Here is a 13,112-nt window from a genome sequence, read left to right as displayed (position 1 = left end):
GTAGTGCAAGGCCAGTTGTATTGAGGTCACTGAGTGTTTTCTCGATGTTCGTGAACCGGCGTGACGTGATCAGTTGCGCAGACCGTGATCCGACCGTCCGATTGTCAAACATTCAATCTGTTGGCTTGAAGAACGGGCATTTTTGACCACACGGAATGCTTTCAAATGACTCCAGCGAGTTCAAATCTGACGGTCAAGACTAAGAACGACGAACGTTGACTGAGACTCTGAGTGCAGTATGAATTGAAACCAATAAGTACATAATGTATATACGGAAGCTTCCATATCTGGCAATGTTGCCCAGGTTATTCCGGCGTTACAGTGAGAAACTTCGTAAGAATTGCTTTCTAGCGACACCGTCGTTGGCGATCCACTAAACGTTGAACTTCGTTGTCTCTGCAGGGCTCGTCGACACTTACGACGATGGCGGATGCTGGTGAGTGTACCCACTTGATGCGCCCCCTCCCTCATTGTCACGAATGTGCGTCCAGGTTTCTTCAAAGGAACATCCGCGGACCAGGACCGCAGGTTCTCGGACAAGGAAATGAAGCTACTCAAAACTATGAAGTTCCCTGCTGAGTTTGAGAAGAAGGTTCATACGAATGCTTCCTAGACGCTAATTGTACCTATGCTGAAGTCTGTGTAGGTTGATATGCGTAAGGTCAACTCATCCGTCATTCGCCCATGGGTCGTGAAGAAGATCGTTGAGCTCGTGGGCTTTGAGGACGAAGTAGTCGTCGAATACGCGATGGGTCTCCTAGAAGATGATACTCAACCTGTATGTGCGGTCTCAGCGACCGTATGCCTCCCTAGCTGACCGGGACGCTCTCAGACACCAGACCCCAGGAAGATGCAGATCAACCTGACGGGATTCCTTACTAACCACACAGCTGAATTCATGTCTTCTCTGTGGAAACTCCTGATCGAGGCACAAGAGTCACCCGCAGGTGTACCTCAATCCTTCGTCGAGGAAAAGAAGGCAGAGATGCGCCAGGCCAGGATGGGTGACACACGCGCGTTGGATGAGCGAGACAGGCGGGCACGTCTGGACGAGATCCGCGAACACGAACGAGAAGGACGTGGTAATGGCAGAGGACGTGGCAGAGGGCGAGGACGAGGGGGAAGAGGAGGCTTCGATGATGACCGCGGTGGTAGACCACGCGACAGCGGATGGGGTGGACGGGGTGGTGGTGTGAGTCTCGTGCTGCTTTACCACTGAGTCAAGTAGCTTCTAACGCGTCGTACACAGCGCCCTGGCCGCCGACGCTCAATATCGCGTTCACCACCGCCGCGTTCACCCCCACCCCGCCGTCGCCGATCGCCGTCACATACGTCTCCCAGTGCGCGCAGTTCACGCTCGCGTTCGCGGACTCCCCCAGCCCGGCGATTCCGGTCTCCCCCTCGCGGTGGTCGGTCTCTTTCTCGTTCTCCACCACCGCGCCGCCCGCGCGAGCCGCCTCGCCGTTCGTTATCACGCAGCCCGCCTCCACGTCGTCGCCCACGATCGCCCTCATATACTCCTCCGCCGCGTGATCGCGACAGGCGTATCCGAGGGCGGGACTCTCGCAGCCCTCCAGCACAGAGGCGGCGGCTCTCCCCGCCCCCGCGCTCACGTACCCGCTCCCGGAGCCCGCCGTATCGTGGCAAGTACGGCAGGCGCAGAAGCCCGAGTCGGAGCATAAGTCGCTCCCGCAGCCCTCCGCCTAGGAGGATCCGGAAGAGTCGAAGTCGCTCGTTAGGTCGAGCGCCCCCGAGGCGCGGTGTCGAGCGCTCACGAGAGCGCCGACGAAGTCCTAGTGCCAGCCGCAGCAGGACGTTGAGCAGGAGTCGGAGCTCTACTCCAGACCGCCGGGACAAGCCTTCGCGGGACATGAATGCGAAGATGGACGTCGACGAGAATCCGGGTGAACTCAAGATCAGGGGACAGGCTGCGGCTGAGAAGCGGAAGACTAAGTGGGATGAAGACGATCAGGTGTGTTCAGCGTTGTCTTCGTCGATGCCGAGAACTCATGCATCGCTATATAGGAGATGCCTGACCAGGCGGAACTGGAGCGAAGAGAAAGCGAACTCAAGGAAAGAGCCCTGCGCAACAAGGTCGTAAGAACGAGGAAGGGCAGCGCGAATCTCGGAGGCAGTGGAAGTGGCAGTGGCTAAACACGACGCTTTCGTATGCTCTTACAATTTTTTCAAAATAGTCTTCGACTTACATCCCCTACACCGAGGGCAGGGTCGTGACTACATCCGTGCTGTGCTTTCTTCACGCCGAAGGGCGTTCCTTGTCGCATGTACTCTATTATCTCTATGTTCTTCCTATGCGTCTGTTTTGCAGTGCTCTGATGTATGCCTTTCTCCCACCTATGCATGCAGGCTCCCCTTGTGTTGCGGACAGCTGAGTTGCTGAGGGAAAACACATATTTGGCCAGCTTTTCTTCCTCTCTTCTCGTGTCGTTCGTTAACGATTTATGCGCAGTCTAGCCAATGTGTGAGCGTGTGGGTGATCATCCTAACCCCTTTCACGTCTCCGCTGTCATCTCCGGACACGCAGACGACGGAATAGCATAGTACGTACGCATGTTCTCTAGGTGTTACAGTGGCTACGTCGTCGTATTGCATCCAGCGCCTTCCCGTAGCGATGTGTGCGGCCTTCATCATTGAACAGTAGCAACACAATCTCGACCATATTCCTGTTTAGGGAGATCGTATAATAGTAGTGGGGCCGCCTATCGCAAAGGACTCGGACTAGTAGTTTCAGGAGCTCCGGAAGCCGTACTGCCGAGGCTATTACTTGGCTATTACTGCTCTCTTCGGTCCCGCCGCCAACCTCACAGCAGGATGTACATACGTCAACAACGCATACATTCGTAGCGTCGTCTGAGTGCGGAACTCCGTCTCGAGAGCCGCAGGCGGTACGCGGGCCGTGTACAGGGGGAAAGTGCAGCTGACCGGGGAACTAGGCCGTTCAAACGTTCATCCGACATGGACCGCTCCATGAGAGGTACATATGAGAGGTATATATAAACATGAGCTACTGATGTCTGGCGACTTCCTGCATAACAGGCGAGAGTAGAACGACTAGACTATGGCAAGTACTATCACCAAGATCGAGGTATGTACGACATTTGCCTATATAGGCATCAGATGACTTAGCACGTATTCTATAAGATCTTCCGCGTGCCTCCCCGTTGGCTCTTCGTACGAGTTGAAACGCAGGACGGTACGGTAGGTTGGGGGGAAGGCACTCTCGAAGGACATACGGAGGCGATCGAGGGAGCCTACCAAGACCTCATCAGGAGGTTCGTCGGATGGGATGCAGACAGAATCCAAGACATTTGGCAGCACTGCTATCGGGCGAGGTTCTACAGAGGAGGGCCCGTACTCATGGTGGCGTTTTCTGCATATGGGGCTGTTCAGTAGAGCTAACGTAACGTCAAGTCTGCAGCATCCGGGCTCGATATAGCGCTATGGGACATCAAGGGCAAGCGACTTGGTGTACCCGTCTGGCAGTTGCTCGGAGGCAAAGTCCGCGACCGCCTGAAGGTCTACGGGTGGATTGGGGGAGACAAGCCAAGTGCAGTCGTCGAAGGTGCTCAAGGCCGCAAGGAACAAGGGTTCACGGCTGTGAAGATGAACGGGACAGGTTGGTCAAGGTCACCTCACGAGGTTGATGATCCTCGCTGATCGTCACATATACAGAGGCAATCGGCTGGATTGACTCACCAGAGCAGCTGCAAGACACCGTTGCACGAGTAAGGGATGTGAGAGCCCTGGGGTTGGATGTTGGCGTAGACTTCCATGGTCGCGTCCACAAGGGCATGGCAAAACAGCTTGCCAAACTCCTGGAACCCCTGCAGCCACTCTTCATAGAAGGTCAGTGTCGTTGCTACCGAGGGCTCATAATCATCTGAGTTATACCCTTAGAGCCTCTCCTTGCGTCACAGCCGCTGGAGATCGCAGACCTGTCCAAGCAGGTCTCTACACCTATCGCTCTCGGAGAACGTCTACACTCCCGTAGCGATTTCCGTCCGTACCTCGAAGCGCGTGCCATCGATATCGCACAACCAGACGTGAGCAGTCCTCCTATTGTCCGACGTGTCTCCAGGTTACTTAGCTGTCCTGTAAATCAGGTCGCTCACTGCGGTGGGATCAGTGAGCTTCACAGGATAGCATCTCTGACTGAGACCTACGACGTTGCTCTTGCGCCGCATTGCCCACTTGGTCCCATTGCGCTCGCCGCGTGTATGCAAGTCGATATCGCCGCACCTAACTGTACGTCTCATGTCCAGTGAACTCACGTTTCACCAACTCACTGCTTTCAGTCTGTATCCAGGAATTGAGTCTGCAGGTACGGTGTGTCATGTGTCTCACATGCCCATACATTGACCTGTTCCTCCTCGGCGTTAGATGCATTACAACGAAGGTGCAGATCTCCTCACCTACCTTGTGGACCCGTCCGTGTTTGCAATCAAGGACGGATACGTCGAGGCTCTCCAAGGCACGTAAAACTACATGTGCAGGCAATCGTCGATTTATTGATTGAATCGCACTGATCAGGGCCAGGCTTGGGCATTGAAATCAACGAGAAACTCGTGCGTGAATATACCGAGCAATACCATGATCAGAAACCTTGGATCAACGCTGTATGGACGGGAAAGGACGGGTCGTTGCGCGAATGGTAAATGGTACAGTGTGGTATTACACGATAGAAACAATGGAGCGAAACTATCTCGATCGCGCGGCCGTTCCTTGCGACGATGCAGCCTAGCGCAAGCCTTGGTATCATCATGCAAGCCCGCTCGCCGGTCAGTCTGAGGTACGCACCTGCGGATCTGGACGTTAATTGTCCGGCCCAGCCAGGTTCTGCTTTCTAAGGAGCCCGAAAGCCATGTGTTGGCTCGGATTCTCCATGTACCGCCTATACATCTTCGCACCCGACGTGTCAGGGCCTCTCCCTAGCGTCTCTGCTTCCAATGCCTTTCTGACCCATTGCTTCGCATTCCGTTTGTCCGAACAGCCTGCATCGGGGATCATCCTTCTCTAGACGCTCAGACATGATCAACAGTACTCACTGACGCAGAATTGAAAGCCGTCATAGTAGTAAATGGCCCCCGTGCACTCCAGTATGCCCTCTTCCTTGAGCAGCTGGATGACCAGCTTTACCTGTACCATGCATGAGTTTGGAGTACTGTTCGCGATGGCATTCAATGACTAGAATGCCACCTTTCGTAATCCCAGAGACGGTTGATTCCCGCACTGACTGATCTCGCCGTAGAGCCTTCCTACGGTCGTGCGCCGCGCGTCGCTGGCCTTTTGCTCCTTGGGTGGAAGAGTGCACGCCGGACATACACACTCAAAGCCAAAGCCGAGCTTCGACTTGTATTGTCTGTTTTCGCGCGTCGCAAAGAGTTCGGTATAGCAGATACACAACTCTTCTTCAGCAGCGATGTTCTTAAGGGCGCGAAAACTGATCTTCTGCAATGCGTCATCCCAGAAGTTGTTGACGTTCTGAACGCATGACGAGTTGAACCTGGAGCCCATCAAGAATATACCAACTCGTTCGGCGCGGTCTCCATAACTCGAACTCTGGTCGCCGCATGGCAATGCGTTGGTCTTGCATGTACCGAGGGGCGGCGGGAGACGACCCTGGTGGCAGTTGGTGAGAGAGAGGAATTGCCTCTGTTCACTCTCCGTCAGGGCAGCCAACTTTGCCAGTACAGCAGAGTTATCGTAGTCGGATGGCAGAGTGAACAGAGGGGCCTCGAGTAGGACGAGTTCGCCAGGAACGATTGCTCGGGCGGCTATGACGCCCTTACCCTTGCCAGGGATATCTTGCACGATGATCGGCCACTCTAGAACATCGCTTAGCAACTGCCTACATCTAGGGATGTCGAACGTACCGGTGGACATGATGAGCTGGGGGTCCGTCGATACTGGCCACTGGCATCCAAGGCTTATATCTGAGGGACGGAGAGTTGAAGAAGCTACCTATTTCCAACTGATGAAGCCGAGATGTGGCACGAGTCAAGTGTTCTTGCACGGATATGCCCTATAATGAAGGCCAGCCTGGAGATCTGCAGTCCTGGTTCAGGCAAGATATGTCACATGGAGCGAGCCTATGACCTCCTGTATGTCATAGACTGCTCGTGCATTACTCCTCGTTGCTCGCCGCGTTGAAAAGGCGCCTATTGCATGGTTAATAGGCTTGACAGATCAACAGCAATACATCGACATACTTTCGTAGGTTCAATTGAGTGAGGCAGCGCAGGATGAGTTGGCGCGAGTGAAATGCATATTGTCGGTTTCGCTCTCTGGATTGCAATGCAGGGCCATGTAGTGAAGAATTTCAATTCGCCGTGGCGCCTGGGTCGTTTTCATTCAAAGCATGTACAGTCAAACAAGAACTGCAACGCAATGACAAATCATATCAACAGGACTGGCTTACCTTCACCGTTGTGATGCAGACGGGAGATGCGCTCCATATACCCTGCTATGGGCTTGACCCAGACTCGCCTTAGACGACGACGAGAGCTTACGTTTCCCATAGCTATTCCCGTGAGCTCGCGTCGTAACGCTTGATGAGCACGAACATGGTACAGCCACGGTGACATGGCCGTCAAGCATAGACACAGAGAACGTCAAGAGCATCATGTAATGGCCGCAGCAGCTTTCTCACCCTTTGCAGAGACAGGGATATCAAGCAGCATCATCGGGTGTCGGCAGCGCCATTCAATAGTAGTCGGTACAACACAGGTCCCATCTCAATCAATGAGATATTTCCGCTTGAAGAACGCCCGTAAGTGGAAGATCTGCCAAAGTCCCAACGCAACCAGAGAGAAAAGGGTGAACCATGCAAAGTTCTGCACGCGGATCCCGGTCGAAACTGGCGGGAATCGAGTCAGCCACCAGTTTACAATGGAGCGCAATGGACGAGACGCACTGTTTGTCGCCTGAAACCGCTCCTCTCGTGTCTTGAGATAGTCCATCTCGTCTACGATCTCTTTTACGACTCCCTCGAGTTTCCGCATCTCGGTCTCCAGACCGGACAGAGACTCCTGGTTTGCAATGGCACTGTCGGATTATCAGACGAGTGGCCACGCGCGGTACACAGAACGCAACGCACTTGTAATCCACAGCATCCGCGCCAATGTCAATGTCCAGGTCTATCACCCTCGAACGTGGCTTCGCCTCCACAGGACCGCCTGTGCGTGAGTGTTAGCACGCGGAGCGCCGGGCGAGCACAAACGGCTTACCCTGCTTGCCAGCATCCACGTAGTTGCGGAAGCAGACCCCGACATCCTCGTCTGAGTGTGCGGTAACAGCGAACCGCTTCTCCCCGCTTATGTTCTTCTTGCTCAGGTACACGTTCCGCTGCGGACCCGAGTCGATGATTTCGATGTCAACTCGCTGATGTTCTCCTGGTCCGATGTTTGCTGTGACAATTACGAGCGCGCCAGGATGTGCTGCATTCCATACACATTTCGGTGCAGGGAAGCGGGCGGCTTGGAGAGCGAACTTGATGGCATGTGTCGGCTGGCAGAGCAGCAGGAGGACCGCAGCGAGCCAGAGAGTGGATAGACCTAAGCCTCGCGACGGTCGTCGAAAGAGAGAAGTCATGGGAGCAGCGAGAGGATAGTCCGTGCCTGTGTGTCCGCTGTCCGTCGTCCAAGTCGTGGTCGCAGTTGAGGGCGGACGCGCTGGTGGCGTGGCAGTTCCGTGGCAGCGAGGCGTCTCACACGCTCATCTTTTCCTGACCAGTCACCACGACCTATCCCCGGCTGGTCTGACTCTGAGACCTTCTGCCCACGAAGCCTAGTACCCACTAATCCTGCGCTCGTCGCACCAAAGGCAGCACTGCTATGCAATGGCTTCGAACTTGCCTGCCGAGTTTGCCCGGACTGTGAATCTCAAGGCGCGGTTCCACCGTTGACTTCGTACATCTTTCCGGTCATATCACAGCAGAAATGGTATCGAATATACTTATTACGACCCTCGAAGCATCATGAAGATTTGAACCTGAGACGATCTCTGCATCTTCCCGAACGGTCCGCCCTGCCTTGGTGTCAATAGCTGAGTGTTGAAATTTGTAACGTTGACATCTGTAGCCACGAATCTGTGGTTTCTGTGTTACGGAGCTCCTTCGTCACGCCACAAGTTTCTTCGCCATTGGGAAGCATTCTCGCAGCAGATGTGGTGCAGTATGGGACCTCAAGCTTCAAGGCCTTAAGGCCTTGAAGCTTGAGTTTTGACTGACGCGAAGCCTCCGCCAGATTGGCAAGCATATCAATCCATCATCTCGTACCGTCAGCCGTCCCATGGCTTGGTATGTCAACCGATGCGTGATACGCCTTGTAGGGTGTTGCCAGTAGCTGAGCAATGTACTAGAATGGCCGGACGTTGTGCACGGTCCCTGATAAATGTGGCCCAGCGTCACTCGACCCAACACTATGGACGACTTCGTCTGTCTGTGTCTACTCTGCTTTGTGCATCGGTATGCATCGATAGATTACTATCGCTGACATATGTCATGGTGGTTGCTTCCTCATGTCTCACGCAATGTCAATGCGGCTGTACCCATCTTCGGGGTAATCAGGCGTCATGGTGCGAGCACGAACTTGGTTCAAGTTCCCTGCAAGCTACTGCGGGTGAACTGAGATTGTTCACCATCATTTATACGAAACGCAGGATAGGTCGATAGATGGAATATGCCAACCATGGTGCGTCCACTATACGTTCTACATGGACGCTAGGACGGAGGGTATGGGAAGGTACGTTTGGCCTAATGCTGTTGTGCTGCCTCATCGCACTGCGGCCCCACTTTTTGAGCATCTGAGAGCCCCACGTCGCTCAGGAGAACCAACAGACCATGTGAGTTCATCTTCCGCGGTCACCATATCGTCGCACGACAGACATTGTCATTCTGCGGGGTGGTCTGCCGAGCCGCGCAGGCTGATCTCTCTTCGCATCTCATTGGTCAGGCAATTGTACCCTGCACTGGATCATACGTGAGTTTGACTGTCGTGGGGACGCACCGTTGCATCGCTGAAATAGATGGTTGGCAGATGTATGCATGTTGAACATCGGCATGTCGGATGCCGCTGTCATAGAAAGAGCTTTTACAGAGCTGAACGGAACTCCCACACGACCATTTCCCTTCGATTTCCTCTGTAATCTCATTTTTGTTTTTGAATCCTGGGCATTGAGTGGTACGTTGTGTATCGCCTAGTCTCCCAATGCGCGAGCTGACAGTCTTTGCTCAGCCCTTGTTTTGGCGTCGCCTTTGACCGGAGAGCTTTCGACGTCCGCCTGCGATGCTTGCCTTTTACTTCTTATTTATGCTCCTGCTGCCGACTATCCTCGGTGCACCCCTACCCCGCCCTGATGTCGTCTGGTACAATCGTCACAACAGCACCGCATTTGCAGCACCCACATTGTCATCCAACAGCTCTACTTTGACCAATGCGACGCTTAGGCATGTCGATGTTTGTGCTAAACTCTTTCCTGTTCAGTATTCTGACGACTCTTGAAGTATTCGTGATGGATCCAAGGAGCACGGACAAGGCGGCTGGTGGTGGTTTGGTTCTACTGCGGATAGCTATGACTTCGCGGACCCTCACGCTGCTAGCGCCAGTGATGGAAGTGCTGCTTCACACTCTTGAGTGTGGTAATCAAATATATCAGCGGAGAAACCTTCGTGTTGGACTTACATAGGTAGTTCACCAAGAAGGGGCATTACCATGACCTCGACGCAATAGACACGCAACGGTCTAGTATGGATTTGTATCATGAGTCCAGGAAATTACATACCATGGACAGTGTCACGGTCGCTTGGTATGCATGGTACGTACAACAACACTTGCCATAATTGGCGACCTCCTCAAGTTCAGCCGCAGCGGCTTGGAGTCACGCCTCCTCGAACCTCTTTGTTTCCTGCCACCATCTCACACAACCAAGATCACCCTAAAACACCCATCATGAGCACGGAGTCTCGAACTGGAGTTCCCAGTCTGTCGAATGTAGCAGCACCGATGGTCAATCAGAGCGACCTGCCGTTTCGTCTGCTCGTTCGGCGGTACAAGACAAGTCTGGTCTACACGCAGATGCTCCTGCCAGAGAAGATACTGAACGATAAGGACTATCTTGACTTCCATCTGCGTGGTCTCGGCGAACCCGAGGACCGGCCAGTCGTGGTGCAACTCTGCGGCAATGACCCTGAGATGGTCGTGCGGGCAGCCCGGAAATTACAGACACGTTGTGATGCGATAGGTGTGTTTCTACACTTGTTCAGTCAGCATCCTGTGGGAGTCGAACACAGACAAAGTTGCACAGATTTGAATCTCGGGTGCCCTCAGGAAGCGGCACGCGACGCGCACTACGGAGCCTATCTCCTCGGCCAGAAAGACTGGCCCCTCGTTGAGGGTATCGGTACGCCCACCGTCTGTGTGTGCACTGCTGCATATGTCTCACAACTGCAATGCAACCATGTCTAGTCTCGGCCATGTCCAATTCGCTTACTGTTCCAGTAACCGCGAAGTTGCGACTCTGCCAACCGGCCTCCGCCAGCGTGCATCTCGCTCAGCGGCTCGAGCACGCCGGAGCTTCGTGGATAACGCTTCACGCGCGTACCGTGTCTGCGAGGCGACGCCGACAGGGTGCGGCCGATCTCGAACAAGTGAAGCTACTCAAAGAAGCACTGTCGGTACCAGTAGTGAGCAACGGGAACGTTCGAACATGGGCCGATGTGGAGCAGAATCGCGCATATACCGGTGGGGGAGGTATAATGGTGGGGGAGACTCTGCTTGGCAACCCTTGGTGAGTGCCATATTCTAAGGTGATCCGCACAAGGGTGTAGTAGAAGCTGAGAACTAACCCACTGCTCGCAGTCTGTTTGCGAACACTGTCCCTGATCCGGTCTCAATCTCTCGCGAATACATCGATATCTGCAGAGAGCGTCCGGATACTGCTACCATGCAAACAATACAGACGCATGTCAGGCATTTCATCGACCACCAGTGGTGCGTCCTGCGCAGCTTCCTAGCGTATGTCCGAGGCATTCTAATGATTAACCTCGCTATAGCGGCCGCAGGCCCTGGTTCAACAAGTTCCGGGCTGCCTTGACTCGATGCCAGACATTGGACAATATCGAAGACCTACTGAAGAAGGTGCAAATATGGCGGGGACGGCATGTCTTGTCTGAGTCCCCGAATGACGCCGAAAAAGACGACGAGGACGGTACGCGAGATCCTGCCGAGGAAGTCCTCGAATCGTTGTCGCTGTTGCAATGATACTCAGATGTCACCTCAGTCATAGCGCTGCGGTGCATGGTTAATCATCCGTCCGTGACCAGCCCGAGTTCTGTCATCCCTCACATGTTCAGCCACACGCGAGCTAGGAAGTATCCCAAGGCGATGATCTGCGCTTGCGCGATAACTGCTGAGTCAGTCAAGACCCCGCGACAAGTGGAGCTGCCTTCTTAGAAGACCGCGACTTTCGCGAAGCTGTCGGACCAGAGGACTGGGTAGGTTCCATGCCACGGATTGGCCGGTTGCTTTCTTCGGCGACCCTCCTGCTATTTTTACCGGTACAGTCGCAAATCGCGCGGCTCGGATGTCATTGTCGTCTGGAAGTATTCACGGGCAGATAATTCTAGGCACCGATTTACCAAGGCTCGTCAGTTTTTGACAACTTCTTACTCGTGCCTCCGCAATGCCATGATTGTTCGCTTGCAGCAATCGCCTCGCTGTCGCCTTGCCTTCCTATGGTAGACGCCATGATGGGAACTGCGCCATAGGAAATTGACCAACAGGGGCCAATCGCGCAGACAAGGATCGCTGATATAGAATCTTTTGCAGATTACAGCCTCAGTAATTGTATGCAGCGGTAGTTTCTCTTGCTCCATTCCTGTCGATGTGACACGATTGGTCGGGTATCATCGGTATCAGATGCCTCACCAGAATTCATCTGAAGACTATACAAGACCGGTCCCACTTGGGTCCCACTTGGGCTCGATATCGCGCTCAGCATTGGGGAGTCTACGAGGCTTCACCAATCGTCTACCGACATCCCAAGACACCCGATGCTTGAATGACAACCTATGAAGCGCGTGCATTCATCATCAAGGCAACTCGATTCGACTAGATGCGAATGGGGTCTTGTCGGTAGGATATCTTCATACTAGACAAGGGTTGGTCTAACGTTCGCATGGTCCTTCCCGCAGCATCGCCCTTCTGTCCTACCCGACCGACCGTGGTTCCCAGTAATATCGCAATCAGATATTGCGACATGCCGCATCTTCGGATATGCCCTGTTCGGAACGTCCTGATTCGTGGTCCACGTTCTGAACACGGACCACATATCAGGCTTGTGCGGAAGTCGCCCCGGTCGTTATCGCTCCTGCTCGTACTGCATTCAGTTGCTGAGCTGCATGCTGGGAATCATCGCGGTGGAGGTCCAGCTCAGCCTCGACCCAGCGACTATTGACGTCCTCACGCATCCGAGTCGCTCGTGCGTCGTCCAGCCAATGATGATCGGCACCGTCGGTACGAAGACGCCTTCGCTGCCACTGTCAGAACAAGAAGTGTATCTCTGTTTCCTTGTCTGACAGTCGCCACTCCGCTGTCAAGGTCAACGTTCTACAGTGTTATGGTTCAACAGATAGAGGCAGTGCGCTTGGGGCTCCGACGGTGGCAATCCTCGGCCTGCACAACAGGTCGAACCTTAGAAAGTCGCTATCAAATGGACGACAGCTCTGCGGTGCGTCATGGGTTCGCAGGCCTGTCGCCGCTCGATACAATGTCCCTCCTTCGTTCCTTCCGGAGATAAAGATGCGATAGACAACGAGCGGAAGTATCCGCTGAGGTGGGATATTGCCGACAGGTCGCCGGTCGAATTGGAGTTCGTCCCGCTGTGTTCGTACACGTGCAGGCTAACTCGGAAGGGACGTACTCCGCACCTTCGAGTTCGGATGTGGGGTAGGCACGCGGCCATATACGGGCGATCTGCAGTGCACCCTTGGCTCTTCCGAATCTCGGTCGCGTGGTACGTCCTCCAGTCAGAAATGCAACGCATGGGATGCGAGCGCGAGAGTACAGGCTGATAGCTGCTAGGGTAGCTCGTGC

General features: G+C 54.2%; 7 protein-coding genes across 7 annotated transcripts; 4 read left to right on the top strand and 3 right to left on the bottom strand.

Annotated features, from left to right (window-relative positions):
* Positions 1 to 490: 490 nt before the first annotated feature.
* C8Q71DRAFT_683913 (PWI domain-containing protein) lies at positions 491 to 1,003 on the top strand (the record flags this gene model as incomplete). Its single annotated transcript, XM_047919789.1, has 3 exons — positions 491 to 592; positions 647 to 778; positions 833 to 1,003. Coding segments are annotated over 3 exons (405 nt in total), but the record flags the coding sequence as incomplete, so codon positions are not given.
* C8Q71DRAFT_74273 (uncharacterized protein) lies at positions 817 to 1,997 on the bottom strand. The gene has a single exon (XM_047922864.1). It carries the CDS (start codon positions 1,870 to 1,872, stop codon positions 1,210 to 1,212), a length of 663 nt encoding a protein of 220 aa, XP_047778547.1. The 5' UTR covers positions 1,873 to 1,997; the 3' UTR covers positions 817 to 1,209.
* C8Q71DRAFT_858258 (uncharacterized protein) lies at positions 1,883 to 2,154 on the top strand (the record flags this gene model as incomplete). Its single annotated transcript, XM_047927500.1, has 2 exons — positions 1,883 to 1,972; positions 2,026 to 2,154. 2 exons carry the CDS (start codon positions 1,883 to 1,885, stop codon positions 2,152 to 2,154), a joined length of 219 nt encoding a protein of 72 aa, XP_047778546.1.
* A 712-nt stretch (positions 2,155 to 2,866) lies between these two features.
* Positions 2,867 to 4,755, top strand: C8Q71DRAFT_74084 (enolase C-terminal domain-like protein). The gene is made up of 9 exons (XM_047922780.1): positions 2,867 to 3,106; positions 3,163 to 3,381; positions 3,433 to 3,637; positions 3,694 to 3,867; positions 3,919 to 4,064; positions 4,125 to 4,266; positions 4,317 to 4,342; positions 4,402 to 4,492; positions 4,552 to 4,755. Exons 1-9 carry the CDS (start codon positions 3,080 to 3,082, stop codon positions 4,674 to 4,676), a joined length of 1,155 nt encoding a protein of 384 aa, XP_047778545.1. The 5' UTR covers positions 2,867 to 3,079; the 3' UTR covers positions 4,677 to 4,755.
* C8Q71DRAFT_74291 (SET domain-containing protein) lies at positions 4,661 to 6,289 on the bottom strand. The gene is made up of 6 exons (XM_047922870.1): positions 6,231 to 6,289; positions 5,895 to 6,179; positions 5,218 to 5,846; positions 5,067 to 5,157; positions 4,819 to 5,012; positions 4,661 to 4,769 (listed from the first exon to the last, which is right to left on the bottom strand). The coding sequence occupies exons 2-5, from the start codon at positions 5,902 to 5,904 to the stop codon at positions 4,834 to 4,836; spliced, it is 909 nt and encodes a 302-aa protein (XP_047778544.1). The 5' UTR covers positions 5,905 to 6,179; positions 6,231 to 6,289; the 3' UTR covers positions 4,661 to 4,769; positions 4,819 to 4,833.
* Positions 6,290 to 6,520: 231 nt separating this feature from the next.
* On the bottom strand, positions 6,521 to 7,719 carry C8Q71DRAFT_74324 (emp24/gp25L/p24 family/GOLD-domain-containing protein). Its single transcript, XM_047922880.1, has 4 exons — positions 7,248 to 7,719; positions 7,118 to 7,196; positions 6,935 to 7,065; positions 6,521 to 6,877 (listed from the first exon to the last, which is right to left on the bottom strand). The coding sequence occupies exons 1-4, from the start codon at positions 7,609 to 7,611 to the stop codon at positions 6,756 to 6,758; spliced, it is 696 nt and encodes a 231-aa protein (XP_047778543.1). The 5' UTR covers positions 7,612 to 7,719; the 3' UTR covers positions 6,521 to 6,755.
* A 2,249-nt stretch (positions 7,720 to 9,968) lies between these two features.
* C8Q71DRAFT_708830 (FMN-linked oxidoreductase) lies at positions 9,969 to 11,279 on the top strand (the record flags this gene model as incomplete). Its single annotated transcript, XM_047920640.1, has 5 exons — positions 9,969 to 10,264; positions 10,316 to 10,419; positions 10,485 to 10,806; positions 10,878 to 11,009; positions 11,072 to 11,279. 5 exons carry the CDS (start codon positions 9,969 to 9,971, stop codon positions 11,277 to 11,279), a joined length of 1,062 nt encoding a protein of 353 aa, XP_047778542.1.
* Between the last annotated feature and the right edge of the window lie 1,833 nt (positions 11,280 to 13,112).

Source organism: Rhodofomes roseus (assembly GCF_022264815.1).
Source record: "Rhodofomes roseus strain CIRM-BRFM 1785 chromosome Unknown C8Q71scaffold_11, whole genome shotgun sequence".
NCBI classification, from domain to species: domain Eukaryota; kingdom Fungi; phylum Basidiomycota; class Agaricomycetes; order Polyporales; family Fomitopsidaceae; genus Rhodofomes; species Rhodofomes roseus.
Note: the sequence above shows the minus strand (reverse complement) of the source record. Positions and strands in the feature narration are given on the sequence as shown.